Source organism: Epinephelus lanceolatus, chromosome 2 (genome assembly GCF_041903045.1).
Source record: "Epinephelus lanceolatus isolate andai-2023 chromosome 2, ASM4190304v1, whole genome shotgun sequence".
Taxonomy (NCBI): Eukaryota; Metazoa; Chordata; class Actinopteri; order Perciformes; family Serranidae; genus Epinephelus; species Epinephelus lanceolatus.
Genome location: NC_135735.1, coordinates 32,081,283 through 32,094,002, shown reverse-complemented (window position 1 = coordinate 32,094,002; position 12,720 = coordinate 32,081,283). Strand labels below are relative to the sequence as shown.

Sequence of the window (12,720 nt, the reverse complement as noted above, 5' to 3'; positions counted from 1 at the left end):
GACAGTAGGATGAAGTTTAAATGCCTGTTTAAAGGCTCTGGATCAGCCTGTTACTATGTGTTATGGTTTGGTTTCCCTCATAAACACAACATTTTCTGCCAAAGGAAGTACAATTTTGGTAATTTCACAGGAGGTGTATCTGTATTTCTCCCTATGTCCCTCTTGCAGCTTTGAGGTGTACAGGGCTCAGTTGGAGAAAGGTGATGTCACATATTTTCACCAATTAAGATTTAGCAGCAATTTGAATTACAGTCTGATGTCAAATCTGATTACACCACACCCACACAGTCCCAATGAAGCAGGTTGGCTAAGGTTTTTAGTTTTAAACACTTAATAAATAATACCTAAAGATGTTGTTTTTCCAACTTTGATTGTTGCTTTTTAGTCATGGATATTTAATGTTACGGGGAGTTAAAGCCAAGTTTTCAGGGGCAATAAGGGGCACAGATGGTGGGCTGACATTTTATTGTTATGCTTATGTTATCCTTCAACCATTACCTCTTCATTGATTAAGGCACAGTTCCTAACAGCTAACAGTCTACAGCCATGCCAACTCTGTGAGGCTGTAGCCATCTTGGAGCTAAATGCTAGTGTGACCAAACATGCTAACATGCTCACAGTTACAATGCTAACATGCTTATGTTCAGCAGGTAAAATATTTATCATGTTCACCATTTCAGTTTAGCATGTTACCATACTAACATCTGGTAAATAGCACAAAATACAGTACAGCTAAGGCTACCTGAAATATTATTAGTTTTGCACATGCCTATATTTCATTGTAAAAAATAAATACTGGACCTGATGATGGCGCTAGATGATATATGAGGGGATAATCAAAGTCATTGCAACTCATCCTAAGGAGGACATGATTGCACTAAATTCCATGGCTTCCATCCAGAAGCTGTTGAGATATTTCTGTCTACTTGACATTTCCTCACACAGAGCCATGCTGCTATACATGGACAAATTCCAATGTGAGCATTAACAGAATATCCTCAGTTTTTTTGTGTTGCCCTTTATCTAACAGCTGGAACAACAACTTACACACTCATTCATGCATCACAGCCATAAAGACTCACACATACAGTCTCTATGTTTGACAAAATTATAGATGTAATTAACCTCAGCTATGGAACAAAGTGACTGGCATCCCCCCCAGGCCTTGCAAAATGACTTGGAGGGAAGGCCTTTTCAAACTCCAAACAACAAAACAGACAGAGAGGTACAATTATCACCTCACGGTTGTATGCCTCCGCGAACCAGTCAAGTTGCACTTACCATTTACATTCACGTCCGTGAAAACGTGGATGCTTCACACACATCTTCCCTAAGTGAGCGTTTGTGTCAAATTTGAGGGATCTCCCTCAAGACATTCTTGAGATATTGTGTTCATGAGAATGAGACGGACACAAGGTGACCTTGACCTTTAACCTTTGACCACCAAAATCTAATCAGTTCATTAAGTCAAAGTGGACGTTTGTGCCAAATTTGAAGAAATTCCTTCAAGGCGCTCTTGAAATACTTTGTTCATGAGAATGGGACGGACAGTCAACCCGAAAACATAATGCCTCTGGCCCAAACTGTCTCCAGTGTGGAGGCATAAAAACCTATGAGCAGTTGTTTTAGAAAAACTGAAAATACAAAGTATACTAAGATATTGTTTTCTTTCAATTCCCAAAGCTTAAAATGTTCAAACTAAAACACACAATGAAACAATCTATCATGCACACACATACACACCTGCCGCTGTCACCCTCTCTCTCCTCATCTGAGCTCAGGTCAATAGAAAACATGTCTTCGTCCTCTGAAAACTCTTCTCCGCTCTCCTCTCTCCTCCCTCCCCCTCCGCCGGCTGCTTCTGGTCGTACCTTCCTCCTCCGCTTCCTCCTCTTCTTGATCATCCCACCTTCACTTTGCTGCAGTCCCAGGCTCTGGACAGGGAGTGAGCTGCAGGGGATGGTGTCTATGTAATGTGAGAGAGTAGCATTAAAAACAGTTTTTCAAAAGCACACACATTTTCACAAATTTACCTTTTAAAAAAAAAAATCAACAGGGCTTACCATGGTGACGAGAACTGCCCCTGCCTAGCTGGGACTCCATTAACTCTGCCCCCGTTGACATGATGGGTGACGTTGCCAGGTAAGACGGGACTATTTCCTGGTAACACAGAAACATGACATGTCATGAGGTCATCGATATAATAATTATAATACTAAACTCTATATATATAGCACCTTTCAAGACACAGTTACAAAGTGCTTTACAAGATAAAATCAATAAAAACAGAATACACATAACAGAGTAAAACACACAACAATGAAGCAGTTAAAATCACCAAAAGGCAGTTTTTAACAAGTAGCTGAAAAGATGAGCTCTGACTGCAAAGGCTCTGTCACTCAGGGTGCGAGAGGGAACATAGAGCAATAAAAGATCTGTTATATAACTTGGAGCAAGGCCTCTCAGGGCTTTGTAAGCACTCAATAAAATCTTAAAATCAATTCTAAAAGCAACAGGTAACCAGTGTCGGGAAGCCAGGATTGGTGTGATGTGGTCATGTTTTCTAGTCTGAGTCAAGATTCTAGCAGCAGAGTTTTAGATGAGCTGGAGGCGTGAGAGCGATTTTTTACTGATGCCAGTGAGCAAGGAATTGCAATAATCTAAACAACTGGTTATGAATGCATGAATATCAGCTTCCAGATGTTTGTTAGAAAGGAATGATCTGATCCTGGAGGTATTTCTGAGAGCTGAACTACTGAATTCACATGTTTGTCTGAACTGAGGGTTTGATTAAAAAATGACACCAAGATATCTGCAATGTGGAGTTATTGAGTTGGACAGAGAACCAAGACTGTTTGATACTTTAACGTTTGCAGTACCTTGTCATTGATCACTATCTGTCTTGTCAGAAAATTTTGTAACATACGCTTGTATGTCATGAAGGCAATCTATCAGGTTAATAGGGTTTTGGTAGTTATTTGTTGGATCACAGCTTAAATAGAGTATCATCTGCAAATAAATGGAAACTGATATTATGTCTGCCCATAAGATGGCCAAGAGGGAGCATGTAAACTTAAAAGGGAATTGGACCAAGCACTGAGCCCTGAGGCACTCCACAGCCAGACCTGGCATAAGCAATCCCATCACAAAAACGCCTCTGTTAGGTATGACCTTAACCATCATAGATATGATCAAAAACAATAATTTACTTCCTACCCAAACTGAAGTTAACGATACCTGATGTAAAATTATTGAACTTTTGAAAGGAATCTTGTGATAAAGTATGTATGAAGATAAAGTGAGGTGCTTTGAGCAAAACTTCGTTTAGTGTGTTAGCATTTACTAATTACAATAAAAAAGTGCGAAAAAAGTTAAACTTAAATTAAGAAAATCTTGTGAAATTAAAAGTTAGGTGGTCACAAAAATCATTAGGCTTCATTCATGTATTCTATATGTCATACTATTTCATCTACAGTAGAGGTTATTAAGAACCACCACTAGTTTGGCCAAAATTTTAAAAAATAAAATAAAAATACAATAATAAAAATAATAATAATAACAACAACATCAATAATAATTAATAATGTTAATACTACTACTAATAATAAAATAATAATAAAAATAATGATAATGGTTTCTATTTTATTTTGTTTTATTTCATTTTATTCTACTTTATTTTAATCATATAGCACCTTTCAAAAAAAATCATTACAAAGTGCTATACACATAAGGACATATAAAAGATGGCAGAAAACAATCAAATAGAAATTCCCACTAAGCAAATAACAGCATATGGGCTATACCACAAAAACACAGCATTGCAGAGTGCTGCTGGTTGATGAGACAGATTTTTAGTCCCCAGTGCGATCTACATAATCTTGTGGGAATTTGGGTTTGAGCTCAGATTAGTAAAATCACATAGATTTGCTCATGGCAGTCTCGCTAAGATGACCATGCCAAAAAGTGAAATAGAGAGACACACGGAGACAGAGAGGGAGAGTGGGAAAGATAAAGAGATGATCCAAAGAGTGCAGACTGACACATGCCTTGCAGCGCACGTGGCCTACCATGGTCCAACGCAGCCCAATTCATTCTGATCAAAGGGGAAAAAGTGATTGTGCTCAGGATGAGCCAGGTCACCGCTTATCTGCTCAGAGCCCTAACCTTGCCGGAAACATCCAACCCAAAGCACTTTCAATTCATTTCAGTGTTTTTGGATGCGTTATTCTCATTCCATTCTCTAATCTATCAACATAACTTTTCTCTAAAAACTAAATGTGTTTTTCTGTGAATGCGTTTTCTGCATGTTTGAATTCTGTTTTCAGACAGACTATCCACGAAGCAGGCCAGCACAGCACTTTTAATCTCTGAGACTAGTCACACTGAAATGAAAGTTGGTTATACAGTAAACAGATAAACGTGAAAACAAGTACACTCCCTTTTCCTTTCAAAGCATTCAAACATAACCACATCTTGACATCATGTGGGTTTTATTACCACAGGTATCCAGATAATCCTGATGCTCTACCCTGCAGACTAATTTCTGCAGAAACATTTGGTTAATGTTTCCCATGTGGGATCTATTTGCCAATACACAAGCCCAAACAAATTCAACTTTACCCCCAGAGGAACAGAGAGGGAGAGAGCAGAGGGGGGGTTGGGTAGAAGAGGTACAGAGGCATTTGGCTCGATGCCAAATCGTTCCTTAAAAATGTTGTTGATCTTTTTCCATTCAGGTGGTGAGATGATATCTTAAACCATTACAGACAGACGCAACGACGCCGGTGGAATTTATATAATATGAACGAGAGATAGACCATACTGTGGCAATCCTCGAGCTGCCATAATGGGACAGTGTTCACTCTCGTGCATTTTGATGTGTGGTTTAGTTCTGTACAGTAATGTCGTATGTGCTGTCTGCGTGCCTTGTTCGTCCTTCTCTTCTTTCACTATCTGCATGTCTATCTGACTGTCTCGTCTTTCTTCCCATCCATCTGGGCAGCACACAGATCAGTGACAGCCAGTCTCTGAGTGCAGTCTTTGTGCAACTGACTGTAAAGAAGGTGAATCTGGCAGAGCTATAAATAGACCTCTGGTGGTTTTCCACTCTGCAACGGAAAAGTTGTCAAAGAGAGGATTCCACAAAAGAGCCCTAACAGTGGGATGGACATGGCCAAAGAGAATTTGCACATACTTTACATTACGATATTCTTGCATGACCCACTCTAAAGAGCACCCATGGCACCTATTGATTGACTGACTGTTGGAGAAAGGCTCCCAGTCTTTGACAGGGACAGTAAGTAATGAAAGCAGAATTAGACCAATGTAATCCCTCAGATTAGGAATTAGATCTTCTCAGATTATGATATATTCCTCTTAATTCCTAACTGGGAAACACAGCCAACTCTCATCACGCTGACCACTCATCCATGTGTCCTTCAGACGAGTGCTCCTCCTCATGTCCCTGACCCTCCAGCTCTCCATGAATCCTCACCTATCGCTTTACAGAATCAGTTGTCAAAGCAAAAGGAAATGTTCCCTGGTCAGACTGTTTTCTGCTCTATTTGCATTTGTGCTGCAAATACTTCCTTGTAACATGATCTATTATGGCTGCATGGAAAGCTGTTCAGGTAGGACTTTTGTATTGTTTTGATCAGTTTCTAGTTTGACAGATAACATCAGCAGATTGAAGCAAAACAGCGGCCAAAAGCTGTGACATGGATCAGAGGTTTGTCAGGCACTCTTTCCTAACCCAATCTGTTAATATACAACCAACATTATATTCACATTGTCACGTTTTCATAGGACTGCAGAATGAAGGGATGAATAAGTGATGTGTATCTGGGTGCATATCTCAAAGCACGGACAGTAAGACACGGAGAATTCTTTATCTGAAGTGCCTGACGTGCTGTGAGTGCATACATTTTTAGTCTGTGCATCCCTATAGAGGACTGAACCCTGAATTCTTGCGCTTATACCAGCAGTGCAGGTCACATGCACATGAATAAAACAGGGCATGAGAAGAGGTGGTTACAACCAGTTCTCGAGTTGAGGGGGGATGGCATCCCCCTTGAAATAAAAACGGTCAAAATCATCCCCCTTCTAAAACTGCCATCCCCCCTTTCCATCCCTTGTGTTATTTTTTGAATGAATGTGGTATTACTGCTATTTCAACATTTCATTTTACCTTTGGTTTTACACATATCGAGTATGGATAAAGATATTTTTATATTTTTATATCGTATCTCAGCGAGCTGTGCTGAAGTAAAATATGAGTGCTGCCATGACTAACTTTTCAGGGTTGTAAAATCCAGCCTCAAAGCAGTATAAACAGCTGTGTGGTGTCTTAGCAGGCCATTGCGTTGTACAGCCAGGCTGCTGTTGAAAGAGCCTAGGATTAGAATTTCTAATTTCAAGACATATTTATATATATTTATAGTTTCTATATGAAAACCACAAAAAAATGTTTCCACAGGTTACAACCACTTTATCTATGTACGTTTATTCAACACAGTCCTCATTCCCTGTTCCCAAAGACCCCCTGAAGTAAAATAACTTTTATGTGCTCTGTATCTCTCTGCCTGGAACACTCTGTAATTACACATAAAACTGTCAAAGTTGGTCAATCTGTGTGAAATCAAATTACTGTTGCAGATACTTGGTGCTCTCTCTTTAGACTATTGATGTTTTCGGGATGTTTTAGGATCTCGAACAGATTATATTTATGGTTTTATACAACTCTTGATTTATTAATTTGTTTTTACAATGAAATCATTTACTCTTTACTCTTTTCATCTTTTACATGATTGTATTAGAAGCTTTATTCGTGATTGTATTATATCATTTCTGCTTAATTCTGATTTTGTGGCACATTTTGCGTTGTCAGGGACAGGACACTCTTGATTTTGCACTTACTGCATTCACAGAGATAAATGTCCTTTGGCTCATTCTGTTTTGATTTTTTTTCTTGTAGCCAAACTTCACTGTCAAACAGGTCGGTGACTTTTAAAAGACTTTGAAGGCTCCACCAGCAGCTGCCCAGCAGAACTCAGTCTCATGTTGCGCCTCACACTACTAGAGAGGAGGGGCACAACTCTGCTGCCTCTTGGTCTGAGCAGCAAAAATAGCGATCTGAACCTGATAATTAATATGACAATGACATGTAATGCCATTCATAATGCAGATTCATCGGTAGGTGGTGAAATCAATTAAAACTTCCAGAATACCAGAGTGTCCAGTTCGAGCACTGCTTGTATTTTAGTTCGGCCTGTACGACCTTTATGTCAGTAAGTTCTGTTCCCTCCTATATTTGTGAGTGTTAACAACTCTGTCAATCATTACTCACCATTGTGTTCTCAGTCTCTGTGACGAAGAAGGCCTCTCCATTCTCGCCCAGCTTCATATGCAGACTCACCGGCTCGCCATTAATCTCTATGTCCACCTGCAGGACAGAATTAAAGTGTCTCAACATGTTTTAAATCTCACTGGCATGAATAAAACAATCATCAGTGTGTGATTTTGTGTCGACACAATGAGTAACTGTTAGTTTTGTAAACAAATAACCATCTCATCTAACACATAACAGTTGCTGTTTTAATGTAACTTAACTGCTAAGATGTAGAAATGCATACACACACAGTGTTGGGTGTGCTGCACTGTAATTCCCTTTTAATGTACTGTATGTACTGATTGATTTTCAGTCAGTACAATACAATATTACAGTAATGCAATATTGATTTTCAGTAAGTACAATATGATTTCTGGCCTGTTGAATTGCTGCATTACATATAAAATATCGTCAATATTTTGCAGCAACATGTGAATTTTTTCTTTTTTCTTGTAAAAACTATTTTCTTAACTGAAGTAAAAGGCCTGATAACGTGTTCCACCACTGATTAAAACTTCTGTCATCATCTTGCGAACCCTTTGTGCCTTTGCTTTGACGCTGTTGTCAGAATATAAGTATTAGCAACAGACTCTGACCTCTCAAATTACCTGTACACAAAACCACACTGCACACGCAGATGGAAAAAAAGGTAGTGAAAGCATGAAGGGTGGCAGCACCCTATAATCTCACCACTTTCTCACGGGACCGCAACACACCCATCTTGCCGAAGCGGACGTGGAATGGGGAGCACTGCAGGGTGCCATCTGGCTGTCGTACCACAATAACATCTATACATCCAGACAGTGTTGCAGGGTTGAGTCCCCTGTATAGCTCCTTGACCTGCACGAACACCTGGCCCGCCAACTGACCCACATAGTTCATGGTCTGTAACTGGAGACAGAGAGGGAAGGAAAGAGTTTCTGTTGGTTACTTTCTCACAAAGATGGCACATCTTTTTTTTTCTCTTTAATCTGTAATCTGCATTTCAGGCCTTTCACATACGCACAGCATCACACACTGGCAGGACAAATGACCCTTCGTGGACCTATTGGCTATTGGGGACCAAACGCTTGACAGATGAGCTGTTCTGTGCAACCACGAGGCCTCACTGCCGCATTAAAACACATTATTGATCCACTGAGTCCAATTACTGCCCACACACACTGGCCGATCTCTGCTGCGACCATAAACAATGACAGTATTCTTGTGGCCTTGCTGAGCGTGGGATATGTTTGTGGCTGTGACTGGTGTTGGTATGTGGGTGCATGGATGAGAAAACATTCAGCTCTTCCTAAAAAAAAAAAGAAAGATGTTTTGATGTCTTTTTGTTTTTTTTGTCAGTTGAAAACAAAAATGATAATAGAAACAAAAAAAAAGCCTTTTTCCTTTGTAATGCAAATACACTAATTGAGGGGGGAGAGTTTGTGTTGCTGTGCCAGTCTCTCTGATCAACAGCCTCTAACGCTCTCTGTCTAGAATGCCAAACATGACCCTGGAGAGAGACACAGGCAGGGAAGTGCTCTCACTGGGCTCGGACATGGGTTGCTGTTGATTTGAGGGGCAGAGAGAGAGAATAGAAAGAAAATATATTCAGCATCCAGGAGAAATCAACAATATTGTTTAAAGTTATTAATAGCTAAATATATATTCCATGCTTTCATACAAATACTTAAACATGGAAAGACTGTGAGAATGTGTACAGTTTACTTGTTGTCTTGGATTATACACCAGCTACTGGTCCTTTGGGAGCTCCTGCAGGGATGACGTCAGTGAGGGGTATGCAGTAAACAGATTTTTGTAGAGTACTGTGCAAAATGTCTGAAGCCACTTTCATATGTTGTACAATCCAACAGAATCATTTATGCACCTGATCACCAGAGGTGGGATCAAATCATTGTTTTGCACGTCACAAGTGAGTCTCAAGTCTTTGCACTCAAGTCCTGAGTCAAAGCCCAAGTCCTAAACCCTGAGTTTCGAGTCCCAAACAAGTAATAATGTGTTCTTCACCAAATGTAAAATCACTTTAACAACAGAGTGACAACGCTAGTTGAGCATTAGCTTGATAACTTTGCTAATACTAGCCTCAACTTACTGTTCTCTGTGTAATAATGTATAATGTTGAATGAAGCTGGATGTTGCTGTGTCTCCATCTATCATTTTCAACCCACACGTTTTACATACTGCAATTTGTTTTTCGTTGACCACCACATATTTTTTGCACACAAATGAATTGGTACCCTGAGTTAACGTTCATATTGCTTTCCTGCAACTTGATTGGATGCTGTTGGATCAGTTCAAACAAAGTAGATTCGAGAGTCGAGAGTCGACTTGCTAGGACTGAACAGAATTAATGTTAGTTGGTTTGGTGGTCCTATTTTAAAGACAACATACTTTTTAATGAAGGTGTCACTTCCCAAGTGAAATCAGGAGTCTTTGGTGTTAAAGTCCAAGTCCAAGTCTTCGTTGAGTCAAGTTGAGTCTAAAGTCATCCAATTTGTGACTTGAGTACACAAGTCTGCTCATCACCGAACATTTATCATTATCTATTCAGCAAACTACATGCCAGTAGTGTTTTTTATCAGCTTTAAACAAGGGTAAAAGCATTGCTAATGTGACACCTCGGAATTGCTTTGGCTTTCTTATTGTGAAAACAACGAATACACACACACACACACACACACAATACTGTATGTGTCATCGTTATCTTATCTGCATAACAAAGTGTTCCACCTGCCACCTGCTTGTGCTGACTCAGATTCTGGCATATTCTATCTCCCAGTCTCCCCGCGCACACACACACACACACACACACACACACACACACACACACACCATTCATACACACACACACACACAATATTACTGTGTGCCTCAGAGACAGATGGCTCAATATTTTGGCAGACCATGTGAGAACATTCTAATGACATAGATGATTCGTTAAAACCCATCAATTACTGCAGTGTGGGGCTCCTCTGCTGTAATGACCCAGCATTATCCTGTTGTGCATCAGAACGGCTACACACAACACACTACAACACTGTTATTAAACAAATTAATACGCTGTGTCCAGACTGAGCCAAATCACACAAAATTAAATGTAGGTGTTTTATACAAATATGTCACATGTACTTAAAAATAAACATACAAATACAGGAACACACTTAAAAAGATTAGTGGTCGATCTGTATTATCGAAACATAACTTAAAGGGAGATGTAGCCATGCAGACAGTTTGGCTTTTCTTAGGGAATCTTTCTATGCTGAATTTCTATGACACTAGCTCCAATTTAAGCGTTGATAGTAAGGTCTGGGGATTGTTCACAGTAACCAAAACCCTGTTTCTGGGAAGCAAAATGTTTTTCAATGGTAGGATGACAAAAAAGAGAGGGAGAGCAAAACATACTGCCTGGCCAGATACCACAGCAGTGAAAATGTTCCTGGTGTACTGTTGTTGTTGGCGGTGGTGTTGGTGGTTGTCATTTAGGTGAAAAGCCCCTTTAATCTCTTAGTGTGACTTACTGCTCAAGAACTGGGAGTTGGACTGTTTGACAATGATTACATAATTATTGACCCCTTCACCGTCATGTTCATTGTCTGGCAAACACACACATGCACAATACACATGCACTCATCCCTCAACATGCCACAGACCTGATATCACTGTCAACATACACCACGTGCAAACAGATGGGACCATTCACACACACACACACACACACACACACACACACACAACCAAAGCCTTGCCCACTCTTCCAGGAAATCTCTGTTTAACAGCCAATCGGCCAAGTTACCAGCTCTATCCTCTGATTTATGTGTTGTTTTACCAAAGAAGCAACACAACAGTGAGAAAACCTTTAAATTCCATCTGTTATTTCTGAGGGGAACTACACAGAGGCTTCTTTAACACATAATTCAATATAAAACTCACTACAGCACAAACAGAGAGGCAGACTGAGGTGTGGATTTGCAGATTATAATGTGAAGGATTATCCAATTACATCATTTTAATGTGACTGGAGCAGCAGTCTGATACTCTGGGATTACTGACTGTTACTACTAAATAGCTACAAGGACACACGGAGATCATTAATCAATTATTGATGATGATTATGATTTTTTTAATAAATTAAAATTGCCTATAATCATGCAACATAAACAGCAGGAAATGTCGTATTTTCATGGCACAAAAACGCCCATGTTGAAGCTGAATAACAGCGGGATCAACATGGGGTTCATAAAGTGACTGTAATTTCATATGTGGCCTGTGAGGCGTCATGTAAACATCTGCACACGGGGTGAGGCTCTGCAGCCCGCTGCCATCATTCAGCCGCACATTATGATACACAAACCAAGGTGAAAACAGCCTTTAAGCCTCTGACTGTGCACATAATGAATAAATATCCTGTTATAACGTTTATTATTTCCCTCACGGCAGGTTACTGTACGGCCCGGCAGTCCTACTTACATTATTTATTGATGTCGCTCTTCGCTCTGAAATCTTTCCGCCATCCAAACTGAACCGTCCTGTGCAGCTTTAGTCCGTTACGTGTCAGTCTTTAGATCTGACATCGTGTGTAACGCGCTCCTGTCATCTGATATTGACTCCTCTGCTTCAGGCTGCTTCGCTTTTTAAACCGCACTTAAAATATTCCTCCCACCGACACCGGCACCGCAGACACACAGCGATCCGGTTGGCTGGAGCGGCGATGACGTCACAAATGTTGACTGAAAATGTCCCTCTTACAATCAGATCTATTTGTCATTAGGTCATGTTATTATTGTGTTTTGTATTCTATATCCTGTAGCCTGTTAACTGTTTATGTCTATCACGTTGACTTGTGTTGTCTACTGCTGACTGATGAGGTTTTATAAAAGAATTAAAGATTGTGACTCATGGTTTACTGATTCTTTTGAATATAACATATATGCCATAGCCTACATTATAAGAACTACTTGCTCTGTTGTGGCTGTGTCTATCCTAACCCAGGATGACACTTGATTTGTCATTTAAAGAGGAACACCGCCTAAAAATAAAACAAATATTTTTTCCATAGCTCAGGAAAGTTCAGTTAATACTGCTCAAAAAATAAGGGAACACTTAAATCACACATCGAATCTTGAACAAGTTGAAAATCATTACCGATGTACACTGTAGAATCTATTGAGAAAAAATTATGTAACTTCATTCAATGGATTAAAAAATCAAAGTAAAAAACTGAAATCACAGGCTGATCCAACTTTTTTTAAATTTTATCATGGCAACTCATAATGTGACTCTGTATGCACTCCCGACAACGTCTGTGCATGCTCCTGATGAGTCGTGGATGGTGT

General features: G+C 39.8%; 1 protein-coding gene across 6 annotated transcripts in view; it reads right to left on the bottom strand.

The window, feature by feature from the left end:
- lpin1a (lipin 1a) overlaps positions 1-12,720 on the bottom strand; it is a 34,528-nt gene that overhangs the window by 12,363 nt on the left and 9,445 nt on the right. For 4 of the 6 annotated variants that reach the window (XM_033625333.2, XM_033625339.2, XM_033625375.2 and 1 more), the window contains exons 2-5: positions 8,078-8,278; positions 7,346-7,441; positions 2,064-2,160; positions 1,744-1,966 (exon numbers count right to left, since the gene is read on the bottom strand). In XM_033625333.2, the coding sequence (XP_033481224.1) occupies positions 1,744-1,966; positions 2,064-2,160; positions 7,346-7,441; positions 8,078-8,278 (617 nt within the window). Of the gene's footprint in view, positions 1-1,743; positions 1,967-2,063; positions 2,161-7,345; positions 7,442-8,077; positions 8,279-11,854; positions 12,072-12,720 lie in introns of those variants that run through there. The other 2 variants (XM_033625355.2, XM_078160720.1) reach the window with 1 other exon arrangement.